This window comes from Leptonotus elevatus, chromosome 8 (assembly GCF_054856555.1).
Source record: "Leptonotus elevatus isolate MCC_2025b chromosome 8, RoL_Lele_1.0, whole genome shotgun sequence".
NCBI classification, from domain to species: Eukaryota; Metazoa; Chordata; class Actinopteri; order Syngnathiformes; family Syngnathidae; genus Leptonotus; species Leptonotus elevatus.
The window spans coordinates 7,025,258-7,046,003 of NC_141246.1; the positions used below are offsets into that span (position 1 = coordinate 7,025,258).

The following is a 20,746-nucleotide window of genomic DNA, read 5'->3' on the forward strand; positions in this document are numbered from 1 at the left end:
ACGGACACTGAATGTCCCTATTTGGTGTTTGATCAATACGCTTGTTTATAAAACAATTTGCTCCAAGCAGGTCTGGAGATGACGTTGCTTCCTAAATCAGGTAAACGCTTTGTCTCTGTGTTAATTGTAAGAGTAAGACTAAGTGCAGGTTTTACCTTGGTTAGTCTACCTGCAATGACGCCTCCGGTCAGTTTAATACCACGTCAGATCGAAGAGGGATCGTTAACGCGGTTGTTTACATTTATGTACCCGACAGCACTGTTGACAGGTAGGAGCAAATATTGATTGTGATGGAAGACATTTTTCTTTAATTTTAATTGATGACCCGTCACACTGCCCCACACCAAACAATCTGCCCCTATTTCTTGTTTGAGAATCAGGATGGACATGCCTGTGTTGCCAATTCAGCTGGTCTAAATTCTTCGATTATGAAATGCAATTGTAGGCAAACTTTCCACGAGGGGGGTTGGGGGCACGGGGGGGATTTTGTAAATGATTTTGTGTATGGAATTGTGACATTGATGACTGCATAAAGGAACGTCATCCAAAAATGATGCAAAATAATTTCTGTAATGATGAATTCTCTTATTTAGAGTGACGGGCTTATTTATGCTTGCTCTGTTACTGGCTGGTCATTACAACAACCACCAAAAGGAACAATGTTGGATTGATATTTTTCAGAAAAGGTTGTCAAGAAAATAGTCCAGTATAATCACGAATGGCCAAATGTAAAACATCACAAAATTATTGTACATCCGTAACATGAGGACCAATATAGTTGAACTGATTTTAGGATGATTGTCAACCTTCCATTTGTTAGAATATGGGGGTAGAAAAAAATAAGAAAGATAATACCATATCACATCAAATACCATATAAAAAAGTAGCCCCAAAACATCTCCATTTCACAGAAGGTAGATTTAGTTTTTTTGTACACATGCCAAATGTTTTAGTTAGTTCCCTTCCATTAAAAAAAGAAAACCCCACAATGAGGCTGGAATTTGCTAAATTGCTTATTGACAATCCCCAAACCTATGTAGGTGTGGATGCACTGACATAATGCTTGGAACGGGCCACCTGCCTTGAAGTGATGTCTGCAGCAGGGGGGGAAGGTAGCCACTCTTCATTTATGGTGTCCAACAGGTGTGTGGCTCCTGTGGTTACTTTTATGAAACTGGTTCAAATGGCTCTTTAGTTGCAGACTTCAATGTAATATGTCTCTCCTTACTTGCCATACTGTGATTGCCAGGGACATTCTTAACTTAGAAAAGGTTAACGTCGCCTAATGTCCAAAAACTGCGATCAGTCGTCACCAAAATGAATGTTGACGCCTCTACTTAAGCTCACTTCAAATTCTGAAAATATTCAAACGATTGCACCAGTATTTGAGATTTTATGGACAAGAAGTGTTTTTCTCTCCACTAAACTCGGTACGCGTACTCACTACAGATTCTTATGTCACTCAATGAGAAAAACTGTCCATAAAATCTAAAATATTTGGGCAATCGTGATATTTTCAGAGGTTGGTGTGCGCAACCACCTCAAGATGTGGGATACATTTAAATCTGGCTTCATGGTTATTAATTGGTCTTCCGGCTTAAGTTAAAAGCGCAGAATAACAGCGGGAGGAGGCACATGGGGATCTGCGCCAGAGCACGCATACGGGAACAAAGGGCCGCCACGAGGGTTCGTGCCTCCCACCGCTGGAGATTCACACAGCGCCGTGGCTTCGCAGACAGAGGTTAGGACCACCATGACAAGATTTCCCTCGAGGGCTATTATCACCCAGAAGATAAAAATGATTTCCAGACAGAGGAGCTTCCTCGCACACAGATGTACAGTCTCTGATATGGGGGGGGGGGGGGGGGGGTAGTGCTTTGAGGATGTTTTCAATTCAATATAAGCAGTCATTGGCATCTCATGTTTCAAAATGTATGATTCATCATCAGTTTAGGCAAAAGTCAAGACAAACGTATTCTTAATCTCCCTCTTGCGACAAAATACAAATACACAGTGCATGTGTGGAAAATGAAACTAGAGGAGGGCTGATACAAATAGATGATTTAAAAGGCTGAATCATCTAAAACCTACCCTAAAGACAAATTAGGGAAGAACAACTGGATACATTGTTAAGAGGGAGACACCCTATGCTCGGTTCAAGCAAGTCTCAACTAAAACAATGTTTGTTTTCTGAAAATGTAAAACTAGGACCATTCCTATCAGATTATCATCCGGTAAAAGCACCGGTCTACTTATTAGTCCTGCCATTTTAGTTCATATGACATTAGATTAATCCTTCATCATCAGTGTGTTATTGAGCCGGTTTCAGCTGCGTAGACAGCGGATCAATCTCAATTGACCAATGAAAAACGGCACTACAAGCAACAATAGACCCGGGGCTGTCTTTTACACAACCCCATTGGATTTTAAAACCGCTTTAGAGCAAAACTGTTAATCTTAAAAAGTCGGATACAATGGACTAACCCAAAGTATATTGTTGCCTATTTGAATGTATACCAATGAAAATATATTTGTATATGGCAGGGATGCACATTTTCCAAAATGTTCTTTATGGACATTGGGGGGGAAATACAATTTAGGGTTTCCTCCAGAAAACTTGTCGGGGTGCTGGTGGGGGTGGGAAGAGGGTGGGTTGCGGACGACGAATCCCCACCGCTGAATCATTTTCATCATTTGGTAGTGGAAGTAGGGAGTGCGACATGCCGCCATTCTGAAGTTTTTCTTTTAGGCAGCAAACTCGCTACGATCTCCATCCAAGTTGTGTATAGTACTGTTTGACTCAGTTGTGCCACACAGTCAATCAATTACACATTATAGATCCGTTCATTATTATGCCCTTTTGATGTCTATGATGTGGTTGCCCTATGTGTATGCTTCAGTATATACACATTGGGCTTCACGTTACTGCAACGGTCCCTTTTCTTGCTGGCCTTAGTCTCTATTCAAATCAAGTTTATTTCTATACCATGGCCAACAGCCACGTACCGTGAAGAAAGTCCTCGTCCTTCTTCATTGTATGTCTCGTTACGACTAATGCTTTCAGCGAAGTACGGTTTTCACACTCAGGCTGCTGAATCACACTTGTCAATTAGTGTGTGGAATCATGTATGTGGCGCATGTGACGTATACGGCAGATTGTGATGGCTCAGTTAGGATACATACAAGTTAGGCCAGGGGTTGGCACACTTGGTCCTCATGGGCTGCGGGTTTTGGATGTTTCTCTTCTCCAACACAGCTGATATATAATCAGCTCATCGGCAAGCTCTGCATAAGCCTGATAGTGATCCTGTTGATTGGAATCAGCTTGTATTGGAAAAGGGAAACCTCCATAACCTGCAGGACTGCGGCCCCCGAAGACCGAGTTTGCCCATTCCTGAGTTACGCCCTCCATTTTGACCCAACTCAAATTCTTACGAGTCATTATTCTCCTTTATATGATGCATTCTTTATCCATCCACCCATCCATCACATGGGGATAATTAATGTTCTCAAACGTTTGTAAGTTATCAAGAGCAAGTAGGGCAACATTTAGATCTGTTTGTGCACATTATTATTGGGGTTCCCATTGTAACAGTATCGGAAAAAGCCTGACTCCAACTGTTTCACTTGGTTTCAGTTGCTGAATTCAACGCTAGTGTTTGGTACCTTTGTGGTGCATCGGGCTTAACAGGCTACAATTGGTCAACAAAGAATTGACCATTAACTTGCATGTTAGAATGAAAGGATTTAGTGTAGAAAAAACAAACCATTGTGTCGAACTGAAACCAAAACTGACTAACTGCCTTTAAATTTTCAAGAATCTTTGAGAGTACCACCCCAGTGACATGCTATTGTGCCTGTAATGATATAACGGTGCACTTTTTATATGCCAGTGTTGCAGTCTAAAATTTAATATGGGGGCTTATAAATCAATTTTGCATGGACGATTAATTAATAATTGGCCCCAACATGAAATTGAGGAGGTGAAGCACGCATGCCACGGTTACTTTGTTCCAAACTACACCCTGAAGCCCGGGATAAATGTTGAGCGTCGAGGTGCGAAGGGGGTGGTGTGCGGTGGTAATAATCCTGGACGTCGATTGAAGTGGTGATTTCATTTAAACTCCCAAAGCCACAGGCACCAACACGAGCTGAGAGCACACGCTGTCACGCAGGGGGCTCGTGGAATAAATGTGCACGCTGTTGTGAGCCTGCGGGAGCAAGCATGGCACGTGTGGCCAGCAGGCGGGTTTATAATGGTGATGAATCCCGAGGGTTTCATTTCAACCATTATGGCTGTCCCTGGTAGGAGGGGGGGGGCAGCGCTGCTCCATACAAATTGGCTGTGCATCCAGGCTAGAAGGCAAGTGTAAAGGAAGTATGAATTAGCCTTTATACTGCCCCCAGGTGGCCAAGGCACACATACCAGAATGAGCAGCACTATGTGCATTGAATTGTTTGAGAAAATGTGGAAAAAAACGTTCATTATGCAGTTACTGTATGTTTTATGAAGTATATTGATATAATGAAATATGGGTCATTGACAGATAAGGATTTCACCAGAAGTCAGCTGAGATAGGTTCCAGCATCTGCAGTCCTGGCGAGGATACGGTAGAAAAAATGGATGGATGGACAGTTTCGACCGCATTACTCATCGAGTCTTACTTGCATGTTTTTGTGGGATGAACCGGGACTACCTGAAGATAACTCAGGAAAGCACAGTGGTTATGTGCAAACTCCACACAGGACTGTGGGTGAGAGGCAGGGAACACCCAGTCAATCGCCTAGTTCTGCATATAGAAAACCTTTAATATTCATGATTTTGACTGTTCAATGAACTTAACATGCATGTTTTTGGAATGTATGAAGAAGCATGGAGAACTTGTAGGAAAAAAAACAACTGCGCATGGGGGAGGTCACGCAAACTCCAACTCCGGAAGAGCGTTAGGTTAGAGTTGGACCCAGATCGTCAAAATTGTGGGGCAAACTCCGAGCCACGAGTCTACTATGCTGCCTCTATATCCCTTCCTCATAATTAAATTATTATAGATAAAAATAAGCCGATGTGCAGGTGCTCATATATGCCCCTGCACGCGTTGAGCCGGCCCACCTTCCCCTCCCCACCCCCTGCGTGTTTCTATAGTAATTTCCAGCCAATGATCAGTAGGTGTCCGCATCCCCGCGTCCTCACCTCAGCACCAATCAGCCACACACAGCGACAAGCAGCAAGCAGCGGCGGTGGAGCGAGCAGGCAGGCAGGCAGGCGGAGAGACGCGCGCATACACACTCCACAAAGCCCGGGATCAGGACGCACAGCAATTCACACTCCTTCAACAAGCGCATTATTTTGGACGGCTGGAGAAAAAAACACCGTTTATGCGTGCACTTTTTTTTTTGTATGAAAGTCGCTACCAACAAAAAGATGGCTCTTTTGTTTTGAGCGCGTTTTGGAGTCTGCGCGTCTCCTGGGTTTGTTATTCTTCTTCTTCCACCTCCACGCCGCGCTCCACGCATCTCTCGGCAGTAATGTGCGTGTGCACAGCCGCAGGCTGCTAGCGCCTCGGGAGCTCCTCTCAACGGGAACCTGGTAGGTAGGTGAAACCACCCTACTATCCTACTCCTCACTTTAAAGCATATTATGTGTTTCAGCATCCTGCATGCTTATGTGTATGTGGCTGTAACGTGACCCGGACAATGAGATTTTTTAATTTTATTTACACAATGTATTCAGATATTACCTTTTTTTTAATTAAAATAAATATATATTAGAAGTATTTTTTTCCAGAGCTCCGCGTATGCATTGGACGTTTCTATCTCTCTAAAGTTTGTTTACAGGCTGGAAATCAATGCCAGCCAGACTTGATTGCCTTTGGGCCCCGCGTGTTCTGCTCCACGGGTGAATTGATTAAGTAATAATCACCTCGAGGAGGGCTGATCATTAGGCTAAGGAGGAGGTTCTGTTTACTGTATTGGTGGCGGGTTTTGTACATCATGTTAGCGTTAAAACCTTCATATGCGGAAATTGTGTGCTATTAATGCAATAACAAAAAGTATATCTTTCTGATTATTAGAGATCAAATCAAATTGTTTATATGATAACGTCTGTTTTTAGCTATATTGAACACTTTTGAACTCTGCACATGGTGATTTTAATGTATTTTGGAGACTTAGAGCCATGGAAGTGATTTGAATCGCCTTTTAGTGTCCCGGCAATGGATCAGCTTTGCCAATTAAGAGGGGAGACACAGAGAGGGGGGTGGGGAGGGAGATGGGGCGGGTGAAAAAAAAAAGGTAATGGAAGTAGGGCTAGATGTGTCTAATGGGGCTTTTATCTGTGGAAACCAAATCCAGACATACTGGGTTGAGAGATAGAGGAAATGAAGCGCACACACTGACCGGATGACACTAGTTGGCCCATGATCTGGATGCAAATTCCCGAGTGGCTTTTGGTGTTATGTCATTAGGGAAATGTACCAGTTGGTCTTTTAGAGGCTGGGCAAAGGAACATTTTGATACATGGATGGTCTTCTTGGCTTCTCAAGTAGTTGATCTCTAATAGGTGTAAGTTGCAGGAATGAGGTAAGGATCTCTGGTTTGTGACTACTTGTGTCTTTGATTCTTAAAACTAAAGATATTTGATGAAGATTTGTTGTATATCCTATCAGTAAAATATTTTTTCCCAAATATCTTTAAACAAACAAAAAAAGCACTATTACAACCATGGCATGTTTTGTAGCATGGTAATGGGGATCCCCATTGGAATGACTGAAGATCAGGCCCAGCTAGTTGTTGGCTTTTGTTTATAAACTAGAATGTATGCTGATAATGCCGGAATGTAAAAATGTGATGTATAATTGTTCCTTTCTTCTCGCTTGTAGCACCAGACAAGATAGTTCAGGATGGTACGACGTTGGTAAGCAGCTGGAGTTCAACAAAGGCCGGAGTCAACTCGCTTAAACGCCGACAAGCCCTCCTCAGCTATGGCTAACCTAAGCAGTGCGCTTTGCATTCAAAACGGACAAAACTTGGACGTGTCGCTCTTACAAAAGGATAATCTTCAGGACGGTGGATTAAGCCAGCTTTTGGATTATAACGCCGAAATGGAAAGGTACCGATCTTTTGCGAACTTTTACAAAACCAACGGGGCGTTCCCACAAACTGCCAAGATCGCCCGTATTACGACGCCCATTTTCCCCAGCGCCAGGATTGGCATGTCCCCTTGGAACTGCGATAACGCCATGCTTTGGGGGAGGAAATCAGCGGCAATAAACCCTAATAGGACCAGCATGCATAGAAATGAGTCCCAGAGGCCGGGTAAGCCTGGCGTGCCGCCAGAGACGCTGCAAATGGCAAATAATAATTTCCTCTCTACCTTATCCCCCGAACACTGCAGACCTTTAGCAGGAGAATGCATGAACAAGCTGAAATGCGGCGCTGCCGAAGCAGAGATAATGAATCTCCCTGAACGCGTTGGAACTTTTTCAGCTATTCCGGCTTTAGGGGGCATCTCATTACCTCCCGGGGTCATCGTCATGACAGCCCTTCACTCCCCCGCAGCCTCCGCAGCCGTTACAGACAGTGCGTTTCAAATTGCCAATCTGGCAGACTGCCCACAGAATAATTCCTCGGCATCGAGTGGAAACCCGGCAAAGAAGAAGAGGAAAAGGTGTGGGGTCTGTGCGCCCTGCAGGCGGCTAATCAACTGCGGTGTCTGCAGCAGTTGTCGGAACCGCAAAACGGGCCACCAGATCTGCAAGTTTAGGAAATGCGAGGAGCTGAAGAAGAAGCCGGGCTCGTCGCTGGAGGTGAGAACTGGGGCTCGGCTTCCCCATCTTTTATTATCCCCGTGCACTTCGAAGCATTAACCTTTTCATCCAGTCACGTTCTAAGCCCTTGAAAATTGTTTCCATGCCCACCCATGCCTGAACATCCCCCCGGCTTCTCAAATCTGCCTACCCGCCTAGCCTAATTGGCAGTAATTAGGGGTGTTTGTGCGAAGCGCAAGCTGAGCTTGGCTCAGACACCCCTAATTGCTGCCAGTCAGACTGGGGCTGGAACATATCCGAACAACCCAGCGCTTGGCTCGCCTCCAAGCGGAGCTGGGAAATGGTTTTCAGCAGAGAGCTATCCCTCTCGGCACCCGGTCATTTTAACCAATTATGGAAACCGTCTCTGGACGGAGAGAATCAATATCCCGCAAAGCCTCGGCCTCTGACCACCGAGAGATGCTGAAAGCGATGGCAGGATTGCTGATGGCATTTCTCAAAACACCTCCCAACTTTAGTCTCAGTGGAGTAGTAAGCACATCAGACCCCATTTGCTTCCTTTGAACAAGCATATATACTTGGGCATGAACGTACATGACATATAGCATTTATGTTCTGTTGTGGTTCAGTTTGGTAAGACACGTTGTCACCTATGAAACAGAAGCACCAAGTAAAGATGAACTCTATGTCGAAGTTGTTTTGATTGATTCTGAAACAAGTTTGACATAAGTCAGAATATGGTTTAGTCATCACTAATTTACGCTAATGCAGTAGTAAAGTCATAATTACAGTAAATATTTATTACGAAAAACATTTCAAGTCATAAATATACCAAACAAAAAAACAAAAACAAAAAACTGATATTTCTTCAGCTTTTTGTTTTCTCATTATCTGTAATCACAAAATGATAAACCAAGGATCCCCTGTTTATCTGTATTCACATTGTCTCTTAAGATGTTGGTCTTTGGAATACGCATTTGACGTAATTTATCATACTCATTGTGTTGTTCGTGTCTGTTATTGTTTAGCAATTGGCTAGCGTAACATTCAAAGCTAATTGTCACATACAGAGCTCGACTTAAATGACTGCATTTCCTTTTGAAAAGTAAGCTTGTTATGCGTTTTTTTCATTGAATGGGGATTTTTGGTAATGATTAGAATTTTGCACCATACAAGTACGTTGAATTTCAGTGTTTCATGTGCTCATTGATCAATCTCATGGGTTTGAGTCCCTCCTGCTCCCTCCCCTAACTATGCCCCTGCTAGTATACCATGGAAAATAATTTGATCCTGAGATGAAACTCAAAGTTTTCTAACAAATATCGCTCTGTACTCGTCAAAGTTTTAAATTTTTTTGGTAATAGTAAATACAGATAGATTTTTTTTCTCCCAAAAAAACAACCACCATTTGTGCCTTGAGAAAGAAAATGAAGAGACTCAAATGTAGCACCTAAGCTGTTGATTTCCTTTGGCAGAAAGTTATTTTAGTTTGCTAGCTGTGAGATTAACATGCATTATATAGTTAAAAGTGGAATAATGGTGGCACCAAGCATGTGTTAGAATAAAGTGTTCCTCTTGTGGGTTATAGCTCGCAATGGTACATCACATAGGTAGTAATTGGAAGCTTGCGTACAAACAGGTGTCTCAAACGGATGTCCGGGAAGTCAGTGTCACTGTCTTTAATGCATGGGTTCACTTGCCAAAACAAATCCACACTTGCATTTAAAAGCACCCTTAGTGAATTTAGCTAATTCTGATTATTGACTTCGATGGCAGTAATTACACCTGCACGCCTTCCGTTTACAGACATGTGTTGCAGGGTGTAAAGCAGCGGTTGGGAAATCCTTTTGTGAGTTGAATGTCTTGGGGCTTTTTTATATCCGCTTTTTCAAGGTGTCATTTGGGGCCCAACCACCAGACGGTGCAAAACAGAACAATTGCCAAGTTTTGAAAGTCGAAAGTAATAAATATAAAATTAGAGGCATAAGATGGGGTCAGAGAGGGATGAATTTGCAAAAGGTCATTTTCATAATAGCATACTGTCCAGTCATACAGGCAGTTTAAAAATATGTATTTTTTTAAAAACTGCAATTTCCTCTTTAATCTGTCAACACATGAATCACATAACAATGCAAGTGCATGTATTGTGATGATAATGTATGAAGTCCCCAACACTGCTGCAGTATCCCAACACCAGTTTCCCCCAATCAACAGGAAACTCATAATAGGACTTGCAGAAAAAGACAAATTTTTGTTTAACGCAGTCATTTTGACAAATTACTGGACGCGTACTTTGACAAACATCTATTGGGGAATTTGCCCAAATGAGCCCCACTTGGAAGCAAGTTTGATGGCCCGTTCATCTCTGCGTGCAGTTTCAATGGTTTTTACATTTGGACAGCGGGTTGGATCGAATGCTCTCGGGGGCAGTAAGTTGCTTTTCCCTTGTCTAAAAAGAGCATCACCCTGTCTTGTCAGAATTATTTACAGTTCACTGGTTTTCTGGTGCCAAAGTAGACGATGGAAGCAAACTTCTCCTGTCAACAGTGACAAAGTGTTCAACAGCCACGCTCTGGCTAAATACCCAAAGACACACAAACCTTCTCGCTTCATCTACCTTGTTGCCTTGCGAGTGATGATAAGCGACTGGCTGCCAGTTAGATTTGGCTGTCAGCATTTCCCATACATGGGAATCACCCTGAACTAATTATATCTTAAGCAGCAGTTGGAAAAATGCAAATCAGAATTTTACTCACACCCCTGAAATCGGAGAGCCAATTTAATCTAATACCCCCTTTAATTTAGCGCACTAATGCAAGGCCCTCGAGAGTTGCCCTGTGTCACCGCCGCAACGTTTGGCGGCACGTTCCCACTCTCGCTTTTACAGCTCTGTGCTAGCAGGATGGATTAGCCTGGCAGAGGAAATCTCATCTAACCTAAGGTTTCCTGTGCAGCTATACCTTCGTTTAGGCTTAAAGGTCTTTCGTTATTATTTTACATGCGATCGTACGCTTGCCGGCGTTCGCCTCGGTTTACCTCAACCTTATGTGTTGATGCAGTCTCAGGGATCAGCCTCAGCAGCAGTTGCTTAAATGTTAAATATGCTAATGGCAGCTTGTGTTGAAATGGTGGTCCAAATGGCCTAGCTTGGGTTTTGCTACGCAGGTTATGGTGAACAGTCAAGAGGGAGTGCTTTTTGACTGCTAAGAAAACTTGAAAACAAACTGTAGAATCAGAGTCGTCATCTGACCCTTTAGATTTGTCTTGTCTTAATTGTGAGCCACATCTTAGAATATGTTTATGTCTTAACCCTCCTGTTATGTTTATTTCTCAGGAGGGTTTGCTTAACTCTGTTGTCTAACGCCATTGGCATGCTTATAATAAATACAGCATGTGCCAAAATGATTTACTCACTCTTTGACTGGCCATAAGTGAAATATTTTTGTTTTACATTTAAAATATCACTTAAGTTGCAGTAATTTAATGGCATCAATGAAAACATTATTCAAAGCAAAAAGCATAGGCAGTAATAGCTAGCTCACCAGGGGCTAGTGCTAACAACTAACACTAGCAGTTGACTCTTCCTTCAGCATCTATCTTTACTTTTCCATTCCTACAACAGCTATGTAACCCCAATTTGTTTGCAAGTCAGCACTGTTGTCTGTCACTTCTGCTAACACAGCAGTAAAGTCAGAATTACAGTCAATATGGAACAGGACTATGAATATGAAATATTCAAATGAAAATCAGTAAATACGATGCAACAACACAACAAAAAACAGCATAATTCCTGTAATGTGTGCTGAACTGAGGTCTCATGAGAGCTTTGTTGCATTGGAGCTTAACTGTCATTTTTGCCCATTTGTGTTGGAATTTTTAATTTTCCCCAAAATTCATACTAGAAGTATTAAACATGCATAAATGTCAACATTTATGACATTTCTAATAAAAAGTCCAAATAATATATTGCTTGAATAGCAAATCTGACTTCACCTGAAAAAGAGCCCTGTTAGTGTTCACTCATAAAACATGATGATCCAAAAGAGTGTCAAGTACAGTTAACTGCCCCATAAATTAGTGTTCAAATGTAAATGACATCTTTTGTTTGCGTTTTCTTTTTTTTAACGCATCCCGTGCCTGACCAATGGCGTCAAGTAGTACCAGGCCTTCCCACACCAAGCGACAATTTAAATTCAACCTTCAGTCGCACTTTGAAGGTTATGCGTTGCATGCATAATTGATTTGTTTTTCAAGGTTTTTGGCTTGTGAGTGACGCTGGCAGACCTGGATGTGCTCCAGTGAAAATGCAAAAAGCAGGCTATTATTAATTTCTAAATGGAACTTTTTCTGGGTAGAAATTGATTCCATATGCATCTTGGATGGATGGATGGATAGATGGAAGGGTAGATAAATAGATAGATGGACTTTACAAGGTAAATTTACTGTTAAAGTCTCATCAGTGAAAACAACCGAACAATACATATATAACAACATATACGTGTAACGTGTGTACAGCAGATAAAGCAACAACGTTTTGGAACCTAACATTGATAGCATGTAGGACAAAGCAAAAATATTCGGTTGCACAGAATTCAGCCCTTTTTTTTTTTTAAATGAGCAAAATGTCAAAGGCCGCCAGCGTTGAGTCACGAATGTGGAAAATGCACAGAATACAAACCCACCCCACCCCCACTACCTCCCATCCCAGCGGGTTCTTTGTGTCATGTTGATATGACGACGTGAAATGAGCGCCACGTGAAGGTGGCACGTCTGCACGGAAGCCTTTTTGCTTATTGTGGAAAAAAAAAAGATAGGAAAAAAGCGAGACCTTGAGGAAAATAGCTGAGATTCAGCCTCTTAATGAGAGCGAGGGCGACGACGGCAGCGGCGGGCCAGGTCTAATTTGTTGTAGGTGTGCTCGGAATAGATAAAGACCAATCTGTAGCCTTCGCCACCCCTCCTCTTCCTTTCCCCGAACCTTTACCTCCCACTTGGCCGATAACACTGAGTGCTCCCAGCCAATCTCCGTGGACAGAGGGAAAAACTGCACATGGAAAAAGCCTGAGGGAGAGAGAGAAGACGGCCTTTAGATTTTCATACTTAGCGGGTTTATTCAAGCTTTAAAACTGCAGATTAATTTGGACTGAGCGGGACGAGGCAGTGGGGACGTGGCGGTGAGCATCTCAACCTAAAGGGCAACCTTAAGCCCCTGTCAAGACAATAGGATTTTGCTGTCGGAACCACAATGCATTAATTAAACGCAATATCCCCCTCCTAGCGGATGTTCTGTCAGCTTTCGTAGGTGGCAAGAAAGCTGTCGTCCTCAGGCGAGCCCCAACGTGTGGCACGGTTAAAGAATTCATCCCTTTTTGCCAACGCCGCCAATTAGGTACAAAGCATAATCGGAGGCGTCCGGATGATGCCCTCACATTACGTGGCCTGTCGCCTCACTCTGCCCTTGTGTGATTTAACATCCCTGCTTCAGTGATGACACAGAACTCATTGTCATTGTCTTTATGAGGAGAGAGAGGATGGGGAGGGGAGGAGTGAAGTGAAGTGGGGGGGGGCTAGCCCGGGCGGAGGACGGACAAGCGTGAAAAGAGCAGGTGCGGCGAGGACGTTAATGTGTGGCGCTTTTAAATTTTAAACAGACGGCAGTAAATTATTGATGCCAACTTCGGCGGAGAAGTTAAAAGGTATCTCGTCATTACCGAGGGGCGAGGGAGAGAAAAAAGCTTCGGGTGAACGCACGGCAACGTCTCGGGGAACAAAGTGGTTTAATACTCCTCAAAACGTGATTGGTTTGTTTTGAATCTGCACGTTCATTGAAGGATTGCATCAGGAATTTGGAAACAGGGGGCCCAAGCTACATTTTTAGGAACTGAGCCCTGCTGCAAATCGCGACAAAAATATGAATAATTGACGACTACCCCAAACATCTTAAAAATTGCCTACATTAATAGGTTAAATGCTAGATAAACCCCAACTATTATAACACTTTAATATAAAACCTGCTTTTAAGGGGGATTTTATACACGGGTGTGTGATTTTACAGTAAGTAATTCATAAGACGTACAGTGGAACCTTGATTTAACGGACTAATAGGTTGAAGGGGGTTGTCCATTAAAACTGATTGTCCGTTAGATTGAAGCCTTTTTTTGCATCCTAAAAACACCCATTGTGGTAGAAGATTGTACTTCTTTCGTGTCATAAAAAGGGACAGCACAAAATCATTGTAAACAAATATAGAAAAGCTTGAACCAGTTTAAAAGTTTTCAATTTTACCCAAACTACCTCACCGGTGCTTGGGGAGCAGTGGCAGGGTGAAAATTGTGTGCAGCTGGTGGCGCTCATAAGCCGCGAGGTTGGCGTGTTTCCTTCTTTCACCTCTGTTACGATTCGATGCCATAGAGAAGGGCTTCCATAAAGCATGTGTGCGCTACCAGAATCAGTACAGTATAGCATGTTCGAGATATGTGTACGCGACGAGCATCCGAGCAAACAACAGGCATGAATAAGTAAATATGACATGCCACTTTTGAGCTGCATGCGTATGGCGACGCCAGCCTAATATTAGTTTGTGCTTTCCATTGCCTTTGAGCAGAACGTCGCCCCTGCCAACATGGCTACCCCATAGGCATGACTGTTAGCTGGATCTTGTTTGTACTACAGCGGTGCAACCCGGAAGTACTGTATGTGTTTTGCCATTCTTTGTCTGTTTAGTCTGCCACAGCGCCAGTAAATAATAGTGGCCAATACTGGAACTAACAGACTTTGTACAACAACTGTGCAAAGGGGCGTTTTGTCAGTTTAGGGAAAATAAACTTCTCTACCTAAATAAAAACCTCCTTTAAATACATTCACAGGTAGAAATGGGAATGTCTCCCATTTCCCCAATCTACAGCCATGAACATGCCTGGATTCCATCCTTACGAAAGCAGTTTAAAAATTGACACCTCCCTCAAATAGATGCCTAATAAAACAGTTCCTGGGAATGCTGTAGTAAAGATGTTATGATTTTTTTGGATAATTCCATCATTTTCTAAGTGCCTCTTTCCAAATAAACATCTCTTTAAAAAAAAATCAAAAATTTTATGTGAATGAAAAAATGCCTCACATCAACATCCTTTTAAAACAAGAGAAAATTCTCCTATCACCTAATCAACCAACATCAGCGTGCCTAGCCTCCAACCCTTTTCAAGTATCTAAAAAAAATAAACGTCTCGCTCAAATAGCGTGGTAAAATAATTTAAGAAAATCCTCTAGTAAAGTTTTTTGTTGCTTTCTAATTCCATTATTTCGTACTCGAACGGGCTTCATTGAATAGATTCTGGCGATGAGTGAGTTTGTTGGTTCAAAGGACGACGGCGTGAACACTGGGAGTGTCGTTCGCAGAGGCTTGCTGAGGTGAAAGTGAAATCTGAGTGACAGCCGGAGACGGCGATATAAATCGGCCAATGTGGGCTCTTTTTTTTCTTTTTTTTTGCCTCTCCATTTCTGCAAGTCAAATCCTCGCATGCCGCCACCTCCTCTATTGTGGCTCTGCTCGCACATGAATATTTCATGGCAAGCATCTGACACCATGCCCAGAAAGATATTTCAAGGTTTTTTTTTTTCCTCCCCTCCCCCCACTTCTCCCACACCCCCTGACAGAAAGCCCGAGGTTAGAGAGTGTCACTGAGGTGTGAAGTGGGGCTGTGGCCCCCGGGCAATGGGTAGGATTTACGATAGTTGATCATCAGGTGGATATTTCCCTTCCTCTTCCCCCACCCTTTTGTCTCCCACTGCTGATGAACTATTGAGACGTTCACAGTTTGTTTGTTGCTCGTCAAAAGATGTTTGCTTGAGCGGTGTGTGATTTCAGTCCAACTGGGACCGCTTTTGCCCCCCCCCCCCCCCCCCCCCCGATGACGTGGAATGACTCAGCACTGGAAGTGGCTTCTTATCTTACCTCTGTGTTAGCTACTGCTGCCTCAAAAGTATCATAGACTGCTAATGTTAGGCATTAGCGCTAGCTGGCTTTTCACTAACTGGCTAGGTGGGCTTTGTGCTTAATCTGAGCCTCAATGCAAAATTAAAAAACAAATGAGTAATTGACTATATTAGTATTTTCCTTTGTTTATATTGTTCTATTGTTTGTGAATATTTTATCAACGTATTGCTAGCAGATTTTCCATTTCATTTTAAATGCCATTGAATTGGTTCCTGTTTTCAAGTTTTATGTTTTTCATTGTTTTTTTGTACCCTTCACCGTTACACCCGAGTGATTAACTTCTTTTTACATTGTGACACCGTTAATGTTAACGATGCCGTCATAAAAGTTAAGAGTGTTTTATTGTTGTAATTAGGCGTGGGCCGGTATCAGATTCTGACGGTTTGACAACCTTGAGCAAAAAAAATCACACGGTTTTCATTGGGTTGCTAAATTGCAGTTACAGCATTAAAAATGTATTATTTTGAAACGTTTTGGTAATTAACAAGTTTTTTTTTGTTCTATTTAACATCGGAGTTGATTGGCGCATATGTTGGACGTTTTTTCTTCATTTTGGGGATGTCATGCCAAAGTTGAGGGCTCTAATTTTACACTTATAAATATTGCCTGTACAATTACCTAAAGTTTTATTATGGTGATAGGTTGACTATAATGGAATAATGAAAATTCTAATTCCAGTTGGATAAATTGTTTCAAAATCAAGAGCAAATTGCAGGTCAGGTCACCCACTGAGTTAGGGGGAACATTTTTTGGAAGTTCTTCTAATCACTCTTAATAGTTAAATCCTTGTTTCTCCGTCTCTACTTTGGGAAGCTTTTCCATTTGTTGCAGCAGCTGTCCTCATGTTATTGTGTCTTTATGGGTTAAATTAAATATATTCACATAAGGTTATCTTACTTTAAATACAAAATGGCTGAGTTTTACCCCATTTAGAATGACTACTTTGAAACCAGTTCACCTTAATGGGTTTTCCTGCGCAGTTTGTGATTAGAAAAGCGGCTGAACGATATTGTTTACTTCTAAGGCAATGCAGTCTGATTTGTTCTTTATGTCTCCGTGTTTGTATTCTAGGCAGTTTCTCCACTTAATGGATCACAATTCAAACTGCCAATGGGAGCTAACTGAAAATCATCATCATCATCATCATCATCGTCATCATCTTTTAAACAACTTAACATCTTGTTGACCTGATAAAGTTGAAATGGTACGAACATTTCGTATTACCATTGTATGACCAAAACAATCACGGTCATTAGTTTTGACAATATTTATGAAAGAACGCATTAAGTACAGTAAGACTGAACAATACCAATATAATATGAAATAACATTTAAAATGAACAATTAAAAACATGAAAATGCTATTTTAGTGGCACAAGGCACACAGCCAAAGTAATAGTTTAAGAAATAATGTAAATATAACAAAAAAATACAATGCTATAGCAAACAAAATATTGGTAAAAACATAAAATACTGAACTAAAATTTCAAAAAAATATGAAAAAAATACCTAGGTTTTAAATAGTATATAAAAATTTGACAAAATCAGGAGACAGAAAACAGCAAGATAAGTAGAACACAAATACTGGCTATAAAAAAAAATCTTCACTTCTTTCTCGCTGACTTCTACAATTAGATCTTCTTTCTCCGTTTTTGATTTCTTGTTCTGCCGCGCACCAGATGGGTGACAACTCCAACTCTCAGAAACCCTTAATACAATATTAATGATAATTTAAAAAATTTAACTATAACACTGACTGTTTTGTTTAATCACGTTTTGGGAGAAAACCATGAACCGTTTCTATCCTCAAATTTGTCTCGACAAGGCATAGCACAACAACTGCAAAATCTGTAGATGAACTAATATTCCAACTTTTGCTTGAATTTAATTTTAATTGGTAGAGAGGTGATTTACACCACATCCCAATTGAGTGCCAATAAATATTCCACTTCAGCTGTTTGTCGTCACTAAGCCTAACCTAAATATTATGTTGATTTACAGTAAATATGCGACGTTGTGCGTAAAGACCCTCTGAGTTTCAGGGCTCCCACACAGATGCTGAGAAATCTGCTCCAAACAAGGCGGCCCCGCTCCTGCTTTGCATTTCAATTTACCATTTCACAGAAGTTGCGGCGCGTTGCCTCGCTGTGAGCTTCGTTACACCCACGCGGTTTCTCGCTGCACTCGTTCGCTGTTCAAAGGCCTGCGACTTGGCTGGGAAATTGGGGATTTCCATAGCGGATCCCTCAGGTATCAAAACATCCAACGCATGTCCGGCATGTCTGTCCACCTTTGTGCGCTCAGAATTGATGTCCTGACCTCGCAGTGGTGGACCATGCATTTGGTACCTAGGCCTCCAGTAGGGATTTAGCCGACTTAATCCACCACGTTGCAATTATACAAACCATCAATACTGTCAAAGAAAAGAAAAGAACAGCACACAGCTGTGCCGCGTACATTCTCTAAATTGGTTCAGGATCAATATTTAACTAATAACAAGACAAAAATGTTGAAGTAAAATACATCATATCACAAGAAATGCAGATTATTAGTGTACAGATTGCTGTTGACTTGTTTTGCTGCTCAAACTTGGCTTGCTGTGACCAACCAATCAGAGGACAAAAAAATGCTGTTGTCGAGTACTAGTGCTCTGGCCCTGAGGACAAATCTGATATTTGCTTGGTCATAAAAAATGTTTCCATTGCTAATATAGTTTAAACCAGGGATTACCAACATTTTTTAAGATAAAAGCTACTTATTGGCTACTGATTAGTGTAAAGAGCTAAAAGTTTGATACATTATTATTAAGGCTGGAAAAGAAAAGTCAACCACAAAAATTGGTTGGTACAAAAATTTCTACCTCGAAACGTACATTTTCAAATGATCACTTATACAGGGAAGCGTATTGCATTTTCTGTTTTCAGGTTGTTGTTTTTTTGGGCATATTTTTTCAGGGTCTTTTTGTAATATATCTTATGACAGAAAAAAATAATAATAATAATTTTAAAAAGAAATATGCAGAAAAACAGAAAAAGAATATTCCAGAAAACTGAAAAAGGAAATATTGAAAAACAACAACAACAAAATCTATACAAAGCTATTTTTGGAACAATCCCGCGGCTACCTGCCGATGTGCACCACGTTGGTTAACCCTTAGTTCAAATTTGGCCATGGACAGATTAGATTGACATGGCAAGACGTAGACTGAAATCTGATTGGACAAAAAAACAAAAAAATTGCAGCACTCACATGGACTGAAAGCAGTGCAGCCAAGAGAAAAGCAGAATAGACCGGGAATAAATTAATACAATTTCATGGAACAAATATTTGAATTGAGTCAATGAAGGTCGGTGCTTCTGATAGAGAAACTCTTGCTTGCCCTGACTGTCACCTTATCACGCTTCCCTTTTGCTGTGTTTTTTCCCCCCCCTTAAAATCTCACCTGTTAGGCGAACGTGTCGGCGTCTACCTTATTAGGTTTTCTCCCGGAGGAATTAGCTTTCCGAGCAGCCTTGCCCGAGATGCCCCCGCTTGGACAAGGGTGCTTATATAAAGCTAATTGAAATGGAGGCGGGCGCCGACTGGAAGGTGATCTTGACTGCAGACGGCTGCCTCTGACCCAAGGGCGCGTCGGGCCCAGGCTCCCATCTGTGTGGGAAGGGATTTTCCTCGCGTGACAAATTGAAGCGTCGTGGTGTCTGCGAGCCCGTCTCCCAGAAATGACATTCCCCATGCCTTCCCCTGTGATGTTCGGAATTAGACGCATGCACATTAGCGTCCCCGGCTCCCCAAGCCAAGCTGGCAAATATCCCCGAGATTTTAATGGTAAACTCCTACTGAGGCACATGACAAGCAGACGGATCTTGTGGCTACACCTCAGCTGGTGATGTCATGTATCCAGCAGGTGTTTTGCCTTTAGCTGCTGATGGAGAACATCTGCCCTGACATCAGCGAATTGGCTATTGTCCATAGTGGGGAACATATGCGCTTACATGTAGCCCATATATGGCGAACCCCTGCATGTTTGTGAATTTCCGTATTCACAGATTTATATTCAGTTATTTGCCCCCCAAAAAAATTGGTAATTTTTTTGTAACTTGTAACTTTGGAAGCTCAATTTAGACTAAAATTGTCTATCACGGCAATTGTTCAATGATACGTTACCTAACCCTACAAAAATAAACTCTGTAAACCTCATAGAAACTGACAAGTGCCATATATGGATTTTACTGCAGATGCCGTCATCTCCACTGAAGCCAATCACAAGCTCATATATTTGAATAATATAATATTCAACGTGAGCGGAAAATATAATTTTTTTTTACTCTCTTGCCTAAGGTTAATTGCGTGAAACAGTTCCAACCCGGTTGATAACGGACGTTTTCAGACATGAATGCTGCACTACAGCATTTGGACCGTTAAACATTCATCATGCAGGATTCAGGATGCAGGGAGGGGGCTCGGGGGGGCTCGGGGGGGTGATTGCTGACGAACATTCCTGCCCGGATGTTTACGAACATTTGAGGCATATAAGTTCCTATATGTATATGTACGTTGTTTTCTTTAATTAGGGATGTTCAATACCACTTTTTTTTATCCCAAAATAGCATTTTTCCTTAAAGCTACTGAAAAATGAAACTACACCCCCTTTTTTTCTTTTCTTTAAAAACAATTATTATTAACCATTATTGCTTGCAGGAGTGCCCATTGCGAAGTGTTAATCTATTAATCAAGACATTTAAGTCTTAAATGGTCAAATGATAAAGGCTATTGTAAAGATAGTTTTGGGCAAATTATTTATCTATTTTTAATATATGTGTGTGGCTCAATACCAAATAAATGGAGCAGTGGTTGGGGACCACAGCTTGACGCCGTTGTCATGCACATCCAATCCTACGCGTGGCTTATAAAATCCGTGTCCGACACTGACGTCACTGTAATTACATTGGCTGTTAGCGAGCGGCGGCACGTTGAGCTCGGCCTTCTGG

At 41.9% G+C, this 20,746-nt stretch overlaps 1 protein-coding gene across 2 annotated transcripts in view; it reads left to right on the plus strand.

Annotated features, from left to right (window-relative positions):
* Positions 1-2,687: 2,687 nt before the first annotated feature.
* cxxc4 (CXXC finger 4) overlaps positions 2,688-20,746 on the plus strand; it is a 32,660-nt gene continuing 14,601 nt past the window's right edge. The window contains exons 1-2 of one of the 2 annotated variants that reach the window (XM_086084011.1): positions 2,688-5,591; positions 6,879-7,805. In XM_086084011.1, the coding sequence (XP_085940137.1) occupies positions 6,981-7,805 (825 nt within the window). In that variant the 5' untranslated portion in view covers positions 2,688-5,591; positions 6,879-6,980. The remainder of the gene's footprint in view (positions 5,592-6,878; positions 7,806-20,746) is intronic. The other variant, XM_086084012.1, reaches the window with a different exon arrangement.